Source organism: Schistocerca gregaria, chromosome X (assembly GCF_023897955.1).
Source record: "Schistocerca gregaria isolate iqSchGreg1 chromosome X, iqSchGreg1.2, whole genome shotgun sequence".
NCBI lineage: Eukaryota > Metazoa > Arthropoda > Insecta > Orthoptera > Acrididae > Schistocerca > Schistocerca gregaria.
The window spans coordinates 136,127,529-136,142,728 of NC_064931.1; the positions used below are offsets into that span (position 1 = coordinate 136,127,529).

A 15,200-nucleotide genomic window follows, 5' to 3' on the forward strand; every position below is an offset into this window, starting at 1 on the left:
TTCCTTTCTGAAGGAAGATTTGAAAATGTAGTCTGTGTTTGTTTCGTCATCCTCTATTCCAAGTCTTCTGTCATCTATGAATGTGACTATATCAACTTGTGTAAAGCCAATAGTACACTAAACACTGTATGAACGCATTTGCTTCCAAAATTCACGTAAACAGAAAAGTCTGCACTAAAAAATCTGTAGTATTATGCATTAACTTTGTCCAACTTGACAACAGGAAATCACACATTCTGATAATTCAATTAGGAATATAATTATGTATATTAGAAACTTTAAAAAGAAAAAAAGGAGAAATAAGAAACTCATTTTTATCTTGAGTGTTTATATATTTGTTCCATTTTGAACACACATGCAGCATAATTAGTTTCTTTTCACACTTATAATGAAACTGCCATATCCAGAGAAAAATTACAATTATCAACGACTAGAATTTATTACAAAAATAATGATTCTTGTGCACACAAAATATTGACCTGAATTTGTAAATACTGTATACTGAACTCTCATTAGCGTTCAGTAGGAATGATGACACAGAGCATTAAAAGAATTACATATTATAAATTAAAGTATCTTAATGCTGCCCATACATTAAGACATCAACATTTATAGTCTGCAAGCCACCTAACAGTGTGTGGCAGAGAGAGAATTTAAATATCTCTCACACATACAAACTGAGAATCACAAAATACAAGGTACATAACAGATGACAAATACGAAGTTGACAGTTTAACTAGTTTGGTTGTGAATTTACTTCAAATCTCAGTACCTTCTCAGTACCTAAGACTCTTGAACATGATTGTATATAGTGAGATAAAAATAGCTTTTTTTCATTTGCTTCAGTACTACAAAATGGAAAAAACTAAAAAGAAAAATCTGTTTCTGAAAATCATCTCAAATCTGAATCAAGTAACTAATTACTTAAAGACTGTTTATTAAAATGAAGACTGACAGAAAACAGATTACAAAACCAAAAGCAAAACAGTAGAACATGCAGGTGGTAAATTAAAAATCACATTCAACATTGACATGAATCACAATCAGGCTACAGAAAAAGTCATCCATGTGTCTTTTCACAAAATGTGTTGTGCAGCAGTCAGACCAAACTTGTGTTCTTTTTGTACATCATGTTTTCAAATGTATGCCACTGTTTTTCAAGACTAAAACATAAAATTCTCCTGTCAGCCTGATTATGATTTTTTTAACACTGAGGAGTAAGTATATCTAAATAACATTTCTTTGATACAACAATGGTAAGTGCTTTTCACAATCAACAGTGTAAATGCAACATTCACTACAGAACATGAAACTAGTTCAGTGCTCATAATGCAGGACAAAGAGGAGTTCAAAATGACCAAAAATATCTTGCACATCTGATTATACTAAAATCCAAGTTACTGAACTTGCAGAGCCTGTGTGCCTGCAAGCCACATAATTTCTTTTACATGTTCATTGTTTCCTTGACATAAGGTATTAAATATTTTCATTTTTAAACAAAATTTTTTCCAACATGCTTTTATCTTGTCAAATACTTCTATCTGCCAGTTAAATGGCAAAGTCACAGAAATATTCACATTTTCTTTAAACTAAGCAGTACTATTCACCACCAACTAGCACAAAAAATTGTATAATTAATACTAATGTTGCATTAAGAATGTAGAAAAAAGGAAGGACTATTAAGATTTAATGTCTCCTCAATAACAAAGTCATGTGATTATAAATCATCATCCTCTCCACAGTTTGCACAGCATGACATTACAATTAATCAGTGGTTTAATTTGTGAACAGTTACATGTTCAAAATTTTTATCCCATATTGACTTGGGCCTATGTCAATGAAACACATCAGCACATAATATATTTGAGTGAGTGGTCTCCGTTAGAAAATGGCTATGTAAGTCTAACTGCAAACACATGTGGCAGTGAAAGGCAAAGGAATGTGCAACATACACTCAATCCAACACGTGGAGATCACCTGAAATGAAATTTTGTGCTCCTCATATAGGAACAAAATATGATCACGTTAATAAAGTGTCATTCCAAATTAATGGCTGCATGCTGTTATTGATTCTTATTTAATGTTCAAACAAAGAAAAACTCCAAAATATAGCTTACACTACACAAAATGTTGTGCTAGTTCCACAAAATATACTCACAATAAATATATTCAAAATAATGTTCCTGTGTATTTTATTTATAAATCCCAGTGATACTTTCTTTCTATAGTAATGCTGATAATTTTAATCTTCCTACATTGGAGCTTTTTCTTCAAGCATTTAATTTCAGAGAAGGATATAGTTAAATTATTACTTCATTGTTTTAGGATATATTGGATGCAGTATCACCAGAAACTGACCAGCGATAGTGAACAATTTCTAACACATTAAAAGTTTCACATTGAATTGCAAGTTAAAATTTGGTCCTTTTTTTCCACCAAAATTGCAATTTCTCCCCTCTCTCCTGCATAGACACACTCAGGGTTTGTAGGGAAAAGTATTCTTTTTAAATTACTTGTTACTTTTTAAAAAAATGCAAAATTTCAAATTTCTTGTAAAAATAAACAAAGGATCAGAAAGAAATCCAAGCTTTGCATCTAGAAATGTAGCATTACATCATAATTAATACCGTCATCAAATTCATTTCCACACAAACATGGAGGAATATGATCATCATCTGTAAAAGTAGAGTAATTAAAACCTGAGAGCTCACAATAACATATAAATACTGTAATAATTTTCTAAAACTGTTATAAAAATAAATTTGAGACACAATAAATCAGATCACTCGATCTACAGAGAGCAACCTATTAAGCAAATTATTTGTTTTTGGACTTTTGGTCATAAGCATCTTATTCCTTGAAACGACCAGCGTTGAGATGCAAAGATGCTGTTAAAATTCTGGAACAATTAAAATGTCCCACTTTGTTCAGACTCTGGCAGCACTGATGTTTGTCATAGTGAAAGCCTGGCAATCTGGAAAAAAAAGTGTCTAATTTAACTGCAGTTTGTGCATCATTCTATTAGCTACACAGCTACAAGCAACATAGCATTTGAAACTATAGTAAGAAAGACCTAATTATATTCTGACAAGCAACTGTGAAGCAATTCTTGTTCATCTGGTTCATTTTCAAAATACTGTTTTTACTATGTCATTAGTTTGGTTATCTAATCATGTTCCATTTGCGAATTTGTGGTCACATCATCTTGCACAAATGCAGTGGATAGTTTAGGAAACACTCCTGGAGGCCTTCCTATCAGGAGCAGGATACTACTATGTAACAATTGTGGGTAACTGCTAGTATAAAGAAGCAAAATCATAATTTAGAAGATTACCACATATTAAAACAATCATTCACAAATGTCATACTATATTAGTTAATTTCCTGAGCTGTGTCAAATAGAAGGTAACACTATTATCATTTGCCAGTAACATATAAGAGCAAGGTGGGCATTAGCATGTGTTAAGGGACATGACTCCCTCCATATCACCTATTTGGTCATTTTACACAGCCTCGATAATGATTTGTTGGAATGAAACTGTTTTCAAATGATAAGTAGATATTAACATTACAGTACAAGATCATCAACAATCATTAGCACCAGCAACCATTTGTCATTGACAACTGAATTACAGCCTCCTCCAGAAATCTTCATGATCTTTAGTGACACACGATCATTTTGTTGCTACACGTTTTCTAATATCAGCTACTCGCTTTCCATTATGTTGTTGTCTCCAGATTTTGTTATTTCTTTGAATCCACCAAAGAGCTTCCTTAGTCTGTCTACCATTCATGCACCTGGCTACATGTTCTTCCCACCACCATTTTATTTTCATTATTGTAAAACTCAATTCATCTAACTCCAATTGTTTGTTTTGATAGCTCTTCTAGTGGTTCCCAACATGCATCTCTCCATCACCATTTGAACAACTCTCACATTATTGCTGCAGTGGTGTATCTTATTTGGTAGTAATATAAACTATCACAATCCAGATTTTCAATGGACTGATGGTAATGTTGAATACTTTGTTACCATGTGATCATTCATGTGAAGGAATTCAGTTCCCTGAATTGAATCAATACTCTCTTTTCTGCTAACTAGGAGTCAAACAATTCTTAAATCTGTGCCCAAACAGGAGCAAGTAATTTATTATTTCTGCCACTGTCAAGTGTTTTTTCACACCTTGTAGCATGCACCACTAACAACACATGGAACATGACATTTATTATAATCATCATAGCAATATCTATAACCGAGCGAGGTGGCGCAGTGGTTAGCACACTGGACCCGCATTCGGGAGGATGATGGTTCAATTTCGTGTCCGGCCATCCTGATTTAGGTTTTCTGTGATTTCCCTAAATCACTTGAGGCAAATGCCAGGATGGTTTCTTTGGAAGGGAACGGCCAACTTCCATCCCTATTCCCATGAGACCGATGACCTCGCAGTTTTGTCTCCTCCCCTAAATCAACCCAACCTAACCCAATATCTACAGAACAACAGCTGGTCCTTTCAGACTTTTGAGCATGATCTATTAAATATCTGTTCAAATGACTTCCAGAGAGTGTTAGTGTAAAGAAAATGTTTACATTCTGCAAAATGTAGTGCCTCTTTGGTCTACATATTGCAGGTTATGCAAAATACCTGCTGAGGAGCCTGTTACACTTCTGACACATGAGGAATTTTTACAGTGGGATTCAACATGGAGAAAAATGCAGCAGTCAGCATCTAAGCGAGTGGTCACATAGTATTGGAATTTATGCTGCTGCTGCTGCACAAACAGAATCCGTATTCAAGATCACACACAGCTGCATGCACCCCAACCCATTTCTCAGCTGGAATTCTCCCTGTGTGGGCATACAAGCAATTTTTCACATGGGATTTAGTCTGTCACGAGTTACCAATCAGAATGTTTTGGTGATGATGTGTAACAAGTATTACGTGGACAGTAGCTATTAAAAGGTATTAATGTACATGGGGTATAAAGTATCAGACTATAAAAACGGGTACACGTTGACGAGTTGTGACTAGTAATTACCATGGAACTTACTGTGTGAGAATGGGGGTAAAAGGAACTGGAAGAAGAAAATAAAGTTGGAAACAACAAAAATGATAAAAATGAATTCCTCTCCATATTCCAGTCAGGACAACAATTTAAAATTTATTCTGTACACCAGTTTTGCGAAGGCATTGATCTTTGAATAGAAGAGAAATACTCTGCAAAGTGGTCTGAAAAATTTTAGGCTTGTGTTGCCTCTAGTTCCACTAGCAAATGTACTTGCCGACAAAAAGTCTGAATGTCCTCAAAGTTGTAACCCCAAAATCCTCTCATAATTGTGAAGTACACAACATGTTTGAACTATAATGTAAAGAAATTCATCACACTCATCTATCATCCAGTGCAAAACTCTGACATTTATTTGCTAAAATGCCAAATGTGCATTCAAAAAGATGGCAATTTTTCTTGCTCTGTGTGGACTGATCACAAGCCAAAATTCCTGCCACACTTTTTCCATCTCAAATACTGCTGGAATAATCGTACCTGTGACTATAGTGTTAGAACTGACAGTATTAAAGTTATCATTCTTATGCATTGATAGAAAAAAAAAATCACAACATCAAGGAGGAGCTGTGTGACAAACAAAAGTTGGTAGGCACATTTCTACATCTGACATATATCTATTCAAATTTCGCACTTGTCACATGACAGTGGTGCTAGTAGGGCCACGATGAGGATGCAAATCGGTTTGCTTTAAATACTCACTGTAACAGTTGTGAGTGTTAGTTACCTTTGAGACTGGATGTGGTGAGTTGACATTAGTCAAGAATTCCTGTAAGGCAACAAAGACGCCATATCAACACCTCACCGAGTCTGCACAAGGTCGTGAAGCAGAGCTATGAAAAGCTGGATGTTCCTTCTGCGATACTGGAGAAAACCTTGGCAGAAATGTAACCACTGTTAGTGGTAGCAGTGGTCACAAGAATGTAGTCGCCACATGGCGCTACCGATGGAGAAGACAATGGGGTTTGACATATGGCACTGGCACATGTTACTGCATTTGCAACAGCAATGTGAGCAGCAGTTGGCACCACAGTGGTGCAACAAACTGTTACAAATCAGTTACTTCAAGGATAGCTGCAAGTCAGCTGCCCAGTAGCATGCATTCTGACGACCCCAAGCCACTGCCATATGCGACTTCAGTGGTGTCAAGAAGAGTTCATTGGAGGGCAGATGGAAGTCTGTTGTGTTTTCTGATGAAAGTTGGTTCCACTCCAGTGCCAGTGATAGCCATGTGTTGGTTAGGAGGAGGCCATTTGAGGGCCTGTGAACTACCTGTCTGTGTACTAGACACTCTGAACTACACCTTGAGTTATGGCCTAGGATGTGGTTTCGTGTAACAGCACGAGCACTCTCATGGTTATGTCACACACTCAGACTGCAAATTTGTATGTCAATCTGGTGATTCAACTTCTTGTGCTACCATCCATGATCAGCATTCCAGGGCGTGTTTTCCAACAGGATAACACTCACCCTCAAACCACTGTTGTGGCACAGCGTGCTTTACACTGTCAACATGTATCCTTGGCCTGCTCTGACACCAGATCTGTCTCAAATTGAGTGCATATGGGACATTATTGGACAACAACTCCAGCCTCATCCACAAACAGCATTAATCATCTTTGTTTTGACCAACCAGGTGCAATAGGTACAGAATTCCATCCCACATACTAATATTCGGCACCTGTACAACACAATACACACTCATTTGCATGCTCAAATTCAACATCCTAACAGTTACACCTGTTATTAATGTACCAGCATTTCACATTTGCAATAGGATGTCTTGAACTTACATTAACTTGTGATCTTGTAAAATTAATTACCTAGGCAAATGTATTCCTGAAATTTCACTACTCTACTTTTTTTTTGCATTTTTTCCATCAGTGCACTACTAATATGCTAACAACTAGTGGAATGGTTATATGACAGGTGCAAAACAGATTAAATGAAAGAATCCTACCAAGGAAATATGAATAAAATTACCCATGAAAGAGGTAGCTTACAAAACTGTCATTCATTCATTCTTGAAAATTGCTCATTAGTCTGGGGCTAATAATTAACTCATGAGAGTGGGGGGAAAAAAACAAAGAAAAGATGTTTCTTTATAGGCTCATTTAGTAATTGTGAAGTATCATGGGGATACTCATATGATTCCAGTGGCAGATGCTGCAAGAGTTCTGTCCACATACATCTAGTGAAATGACCACAAGTGTACAGTAAGAGGATTTCAAGCCCGCACAGAGCCTTCCTCACAACTGTTCCACTTTCACATCACATGCAAATGGGACAGGAAAAGTGGAGAAATGATTGCAACACTCAAAATACTCTCTGCCAAACACTGTTATAGATGTAGTTACCAGTACATAAAATCCTTAATTAAAATTAAGTACAAAATTATTTATTATTACCTTATGAGTTGTGTAGAGGAAGACCAATAGTGAGCCAAACATCTCGCATGTCTGCCACAAGACGATTCATCATTTCAGGAGTATGATGGGGTGTTGGCGCAAGTCGTAATTTCTCTTGCCCTTTGGGAACAGTAGGGTAATTGATACTCTGCACATAGTGGCCAAACCTTTGTATCAGCTCATCAGATAGTTGACTGCAGCTAATTGGATCACCAACCTGAAATTCAACATTTCAGAAATTTCTTTTACTGACAGGAAGCACAAGTGGGATGCACAGAATATTTTCCACTAGCATTCTTTGTATCCTTCGAAATACAAAATAATGTTTTCCAATAACAACTCGAGTAAAGTCATTCATAACCTGAAGTTTGGCTTGGACACCACAGTCCTTTACAAGACAGGGTCTCCCTACAGATGGTATGCCCCACCCTTGCCTTCCTCAGGCCTTTTAACACACTGACAGCCAAAAGTAGAGGGATTGCAGTTATACAAGGTGAAACAATGAATTACAGAAAATATCCTTGGACCAAAAGTGACTGAATCCAAGATCTTCTGATATGTAGTTTAGCAGTTACCACTTGAGTCACCCACACCAATACTCAGTAACATAAAATTATTAATGTTAACATTATTTATCAGAGTTACACATGAATGTACGCACTCTGGTAAATGTACACACCAACATTACACTGGTCAATTCATTACACCATTTGTCAGAAAAAACAGTAACAAAAAATGTACCTACCTTTATTGGGATAATATGAGACGGTGTGGGTTCTACTGGAAAACCAGCAGCTATCAACTTCTCACGCAAATACTGAACATTCTGTTGGTGCTTAGCACGCAATGCTCGACCTTCAGGTGAACGAAGAATCTGCACTGCAGCATAACTTCCAGATAACACCGTAGGTGGCAAAGATGTTGTGAAGATGAAACCTGCTGCATAGCTCCTTATCATATCCACAAGATTTGCTGAACCAGCAATGTAGCCTCCAACATTTCCAAATGCTTTCCCTAAGAACAGAAATTGAAGGCTAAGGTATCCTTTCTTAGATCCTAAAACTCATCACAGTTATGAACATATCATATCTCTCAATTTTCACTTGCAGACGCCATACAATGTGTGCTCTATGTATTTTCACTGTAGCAAAATTTTGAAGTCAGCCACAATATAATAACCATTTATGCATTAAATTTCAAGAATTGTTGAGGAAAACACACACACACACACACACACACACACACACACACACACACACACACACACTGCAGTTTGAAAGGGGTGAGGGGGTTGTGTCTGGTGGAGTGGGTGAGGGGAGAAAGGAGGTGTGTAGAGAAGAGACAGGGATGGGAGGGAGTGTTGGGGAATGATGGCTGATGGCTAGGAGGGAGAGCCAGCAAGTGCATGGGATAGGGATGCAACACATGCAACAGCTCCAGTGAGGTTGAGCAGTGCAAAATGAGAATAATGTGCAGGAGTTGTAACATCTCAAGGAGTCATCGCAAGTACTGCTGCTGCTGCTGCTGCAGCAGCAGCAGCAGCAGCAGCAGCAGGCAACATTTAGTTGTAGGTGACAAGTGGTAACAGGTGGGTTAATGGTAAATGGCAGAACATGCACTCTCAGGATATCTTGCATCCAAACAATATTACTACACTTTTGTTTAGCACTAGCCACAAAGTAACACCACAAGAAATAGAACCCTTCTCAGAAGATATGCAAATAGTATTTCCTGTAATTTTTTAAAATGTGTTTTATGATGCCACATATGTTAAATGCATTTGAAGAAGTATGATTAACTGTCCGAGTATGCCTACATTAACTGTAGTTTGTGTGTGTGTGTGTGAGAGAGAGAGAGAGAGAGAGAGAGAGAGAGAGAGAGAGAGAGAGAGAGAGAGAGAGAGAGCGGGGGGGGGGGGGGGGATTTTAAATACGAAAATAATCATGTAAACATGTTAATGGTTTGTTTGTGTAAGGTTGCTAGGGCAAGTTTATTGTTTGCATGGGTTGGCAGGGCTGCTGAGCACAGCTGATAAAAACCATTTCTTTTAAGCTTGTTTCGGCATAATAAACTCTCAGTCTGTAACTCACAAGACATGATCTAAGATGCAGTTCTAGAACTGGAGAGAATGTGGTGTGTTCATACTTATGTGGTTATGAAAGAATAGTTTAGTACAACATATAACAGTGTTGACCATTGTGTTAATATTGTGAAGTTTAGATGTTGCTGGAAGACAATGTTTTAAATATGACAACGTACAGAAGCTGTGTAGCACATGTTCTGTGCATCATTTTTAACGAGATGGTATTAAGAGAGAGGTGTCACTTTGTGTGGCTTGGCCAACATTGCTGTTAGTAAAAAGTCGACTGATGGTCATGAAGAATTGGGAAAACCACACCTCAAGAAAATAGTCACACAACTAAAGAGAGAGACTTATATTACACAGCCTGGCCAACGTAAGTACACTATTTTTCGGTTCTACCTCAAATAGATTTTCTAAAAGGTTGATAAAACATGTTTGGGATAATATAGATAATTGAGTCTTCTCTCTTGAAATAGTAGCGAAGAAAAGTGCAATACAGGATGGTTTTGAAAAGTGCACTGTAGTCACTGTGATAACATTGCACTAATACAGACTTATTTCAGTATTTCATGAGTAGTTGATGGAGCAAATATTATACTCTGTTAAGCAAGTGTTACTAAAGAAAGCTCCAAGCATTCTATCGAAACAGTTGAATCATTCTCTGTCTGGAAAATAGCCACAGGTGCAAGTTGCTTTGATTTGATTTGATGTGGACTGGATACTAAAGAGAATTAATTGGAGACAATTGTTGATTTTATGAAGACATGAACTACACTCACTTTCCAAATATGAAAATTCATGTTGTTACTAATGCAATTTTCAAGATTAGTTTATGCTGATGTAAATGTTACTGATGCAAGTAACACAGTTGACCCTCACTTTACCAAATGTTAGACTTGCTGCTAAATGTAGTTGCATTGTTTGAAGTCCACAGACCAGTAACTGTTCATATGATCTGGATAATGATATTGTCTAGTGTTGCTTGTTTAAAGTTCCTGTGTTATGGTCAGGTCTGTTGGAAAATTTGGGGTAAACGCCCTTTAGAAGTAAAAGTGCCATTGGCTTTCTGAATATGGTTATATGCATTTGGATATTATTCATGGAATTAATGGAGAGGTTTAGTAATTTAGGGTAGTTTCTAGTACATATTTCATGAATATCTTGATTGTTGTTTAAGATCAATGAAAGCTGTACACTGCTGGCAACTCATTTTCTCATTAGTAACTGTAATCATTCCATGTACTATAATTACAGTGTGTGGCATATGTAGTGACTTACTTCCTTCCCCCCCCCCCCCCCCCCCCATTTATCTACAGTCTTAAGGTATGTACGGTTAACTTTCAACAGTCATATAAAGTTACACATAATAAAGTAACTTTCACATTTACATATTTCTAAATGCAATTCTACATTAAAGCTTAATGTAAGTTTGAATAAGGCCCACAGTGGATTGGGGAGTGGATACAGATCAGGAGGAGGAGAGACTGCAATGAAGAGGGTGTTTGTGCAGGATGAGTTAAGTTAGGGTCCTGGGGCAGTGTCGAAGTGGATGTGGTACTGGTGGCTAGGGGAGATTGAGGCCATGTGGATTATGGGAACAAAGGAGTGTTGCAAGGGTAACTCCCATCTATATAGTTAAGAGAGGCTGATGTTGGAGGAAAGATCCAGATGGCATGGACTGTGCAGTAGCCATTGAAATTAAGCATGTTGTGATCAGCTGCATTTCCTGTCACTGGTCAATTATCTCTCACCTTCACTACAGTTTTGCGGCGGTCATCACTCAGGTGGACAGCTGACTGACGGCCATGACCACATATAATGTTATGCAAAAATTTTAGCAGAGATGGTATACAACATGGCTGCTTTCATAGGTGGCACTGCCTCTCACAGGATAGGATAAACCTGCGACAGGAGTAGGATGTGCTGGATTGGTGTGTATGACAGGTACTCCGTATGGGTCTTTCACAGGGATATAACCCTTGGTGCAATGTGTTGGGAGTGGACATGCTGGATATGACGTACGGATGGACCAGGATACTACATAGTTTGGGTTGGTAGCGGAGTGAGGGATAGGAAAGATGAAAGGATGTTCCCTATTTCTGGGTCCAACAATAAATTGTTGAAGCCCTGGTGAAGCATACAGGATGAATCACTAACAATTGCCACCAAGAGTAACTCAAAAAGTATGATAGGAGCTGAAAAGTGTGTGGGACAAAAGTTACATGGGACAACGGGGGCTATAATAGGACAGTGGTTTTTTGTTGCTTGGTTGGGTAGCTTCAGAGATATGAAGGTGACCTGTGTTGTCGTTGTTTTTTTTTTAATGGAATGCTATAGTTCGGTACTTATTTTCTGATAGCAGCTATTGAGACAAATTCAGTAATGTTTAACAGTAAGGTCTTCGAAGGTCAATGAAGATCAAAAAGGTGGCATGGTTTACAGGAGGTGTTCGAAGTGATGACCATCGGTATCAATGCAGTGCTGCAATCTTCTTATCATGGATTGAATGGTGTTCCTTATCTCTCCGGCACTTATTGAAGCACATGCTCTGACAATGCTCTCTTGCATATCTTCAGATGTAGTTGAAAGGTCGTTATAAACAATGTCTTTTGCAAATCCCCACAAGAAAAAATCCAGAGGCATCAAGTCTGGTGAATGAGCCAGCCACGATACCTCTCCTCCGCATCAGTCCAACAATTTGGGAATTGTTTCTGCAACTCATTTCTAGCCATCAGCAAAAATTGTGTCAGACACCCATTGTGTTGATACCACATTCTGTTCGTTGTTCCTCAAGGTATTTCTTCCAATAACAGACCTAATGTTTCTTGCAGGAATGTGGTGTACTTCCTACCACTAAGATTTGCTTCAATGAAATAGGAGCCTATAATTCTGTTCTCCAGAATCCCACACCATACATTCACCGACACGGTTTCTGGTGTGCAGCTTGCCCAATAATGCATGTAATGCAAATTAACGTTTCCACGATTCAAGAATGTAGCCTCGACAGTAAATAAAATCAAATTAATAAATTTGTCATCACTCCATCGGCATAATTAAACGTGACACATACAATCCATACCAGTTAATTCTCGGTGGATACTGATATGGTAAGGATGATATTTATGGCAATGCAGAACACGAACACACTACTCTCGCTCATGCCAGATTCCCTTGCGATTTGACATGAACTAACACAAGGATCTTCAAACACAGTGATAAAGAGTACCAACTTCCGTTTCCTCATTAGTAACTTTCCTTTGCCGGATATGTTTCCGATGCGTTAAAGATCCAGCTGCTCTCAACTTATCATACACATATTAAAATGTATGACATGTAGGGTGAGTACATTGAGGATATCTTTCAGCGTGGAAGTCTCTAGCTCTCACTGAATTTCATTGGTATTCTCTGTAAATGAGAAGCATATCAACTTGTTCTTCGAAGGAATACATCATTCACATTTGCTTGATCGACAATACTAGTCTTACTGTTCCTATTAGTGTTGTATTGCAGAACCGTCGAATGGTGTTTACATGTCAATGGCACGGTAGATGGATATGTCGTATTCAGCGAATATTTAGTATTTGCACGATATACGAGAGAGCATTGTCAGAGCATGTGTTTCAGTACGTGCCAAAGTGATAAGGAATACCTCTCAATCCATGACGATAAGATTGCAGCACTGCATTGATACCAATGGTCATCACTTCAAACACCTTCCGTAAATGAATGTTCATGCCACCTTTTTGACCTTCAAGGGCCTAACTGTTACATATCACTGGAATCGTCTCGACAGCCGTTTTCAGAAAATAAATACCAAACTATAGCATTCCACATTAAAAAAAAAAAAAAGTGACTTCCATATCTCTGATGCAACCCCACCTGGCAACAAAAAGCCAACGTCATATTACAGCCCCCCTTGCCCAATGCAGCTTCTGTCCCACAAACGTTTCAGCTACTATCATACATTCAGAGTTATTCTAGGTGGCAACTGTTAGTGACTCACCCTGTATAGTTCAGTTTTTCCAGTCTGGGATGATACTGGGTGATTAGGAGGGTGCTCCTTTGCAGCTGATTATTGGGCACGTGGTTGGAGGATAAAAGTGCGAGAGAGTGTGAAACGGACAAAGTTCTGGGGACAGTGCCTATCTCTAAAGGCACTAAGTAAGGCAGCATACTGGGCGAAGGAATTCTCGTCACTACAGATGCGCCATCCTTGGGTGGTCATACTACATCGGAGTAATTTTTGGGCATTGTACAGAAGACGACTATGAAATTGTAGGTACTGTTGATGGTTAGTGGCTTTATATAGGCAACAAGTATGGATGGGGTCATCAGAGGCAAGGAAGCCAATGTCCAGGAAGATTAGATGATGACCTGAGAAAGAATAGGTGAAGCAAACGAGAGGTGGTGTTCAGGCTGTAGCAGAATGAGGATGAGGTATCTAAGCCATGGGTCCAATTCGTGATGATATCATCAATGAATCTGAACCAAGCACGGGTATTAAGGTATTTAGTAGTTACGAATGTTTCTCTTCATGGGTCATAAAAATGGCATAGGAGGGTGCCACACAGGTCCTACTGGTGTGGACATGTTTGTACCTCTTCCCCAAGAAGTAGTTATGTACATGGATGATGTTTTTTAGGTGTTTAGGGATTGAGGAGGTGGGTTTGGAGTTGGAATGACATTGGAAGAGGTAGGGTTTGATAGTGGCAAGGCAATTGACATAGGGCACGCTGATGTATTGGGTGGTGGCATCAATAGTTACAAGTAGGGATTGAAGTTGTAATGGGATGGAGATAGTTGAGAATTGGTGAAGAAAGCTATCTGCATCTTTAATAAGGGAGGCTACAGTGTGGACAATTGGTTGCAGGTTTGGATCAACAAGAGTGAAAATTCTTTCTGTGGGAACACAGTAACCAGCTACAATGAGGCATCCAGGATACAGGGTTTATGAATTTTGGGAAGCACAAAGAAGGTGGGTGACATAGTTGGGGTAAGGAGGGAGCTGCATTCTGGGGAGATATTTGGGGAGAAATCTCAGGATTTGAGTAGGGACTGGAGGTTATGGTGGACTTCTGGGATGGGATCACTATGATGGATGACAGTGCTTGTGGGTACAGGAGTTAAGACAGTTGGGAAATGCCTTCTGTCACACACGTCATCACTGTGGTTCTTCACAACAGTGATGGAGCCTTTGTCTGCAGGGAAAATGATCAAGTCAGCATCTGTCTTTAGGTTGGGGATGGTTGGTCTTTCCTCTGTTCAAAAGTTTTTGTTGCTGGAAATGGACATAGGAAGAAGGGTGAGGCCAAGTTGGTGGTACAGAATTCCTCTTTAAGACTGTTTACAGATGATGCAGGATTTGGTAGTTGACCCAGAATGTAAATAAATGTAATATATTGTGCATACGTAGGAAAATGAATTCATACTGCACAATTACAACCACTGATGGAAAATCACTGCAAACAGTATGTACCACAAACTATCTGAGAGTAACTATCCACAGCAACCTTAAGTGGGATGACCCCACAAAGCAAACAGTATGGAAAAGGAGATGCCAGACAGTTTCATACGAAGAATCTTACAAAAATGTAACTCATTCATGAGAAAGTGGCTTATGAGACACTTCTTCGACCAATTCTTGAGTA

The 15,200-nt window shown here is 38.5% G+C and overlaps 1 protein-coding gene across 1 annotated transcript in view; it reads right to left on the bottom strand.

Annotated features, from left to right (window-relative positions):
* Positions 1 to 311: 311 nt before the first annotated feature.
* The window catches only part of LOC126297581 (5-aminolevulinate synthase, erythroid-specific, mitochondrial), a 44,195-nt gene continuing 29,306 nt past the window's right edge, over positions 312 to 15,200 (bottom strand). The window contains exons 9-11 of the mRNA XM_049988549.1: positions 8,215 to 8,483; positions 7,470 to 7,686; positions 312 to 2,974 (exon numbers count right to left, since the gene is read on the bottom strand). Of these exons, the coding sequence (XP_049844506.1) occupies positions 7,471 to 7,686; positions 8,215 to 8,483 (485 nt within the window). The 3' untranslated portion in view covers positions 312 to 2,974; position 7,470. The remainder of the gene's footprint in view (positions 2,975 to 7,469; positions 7,687 to 8,214; positions 8,484 to 15,200) is intronic.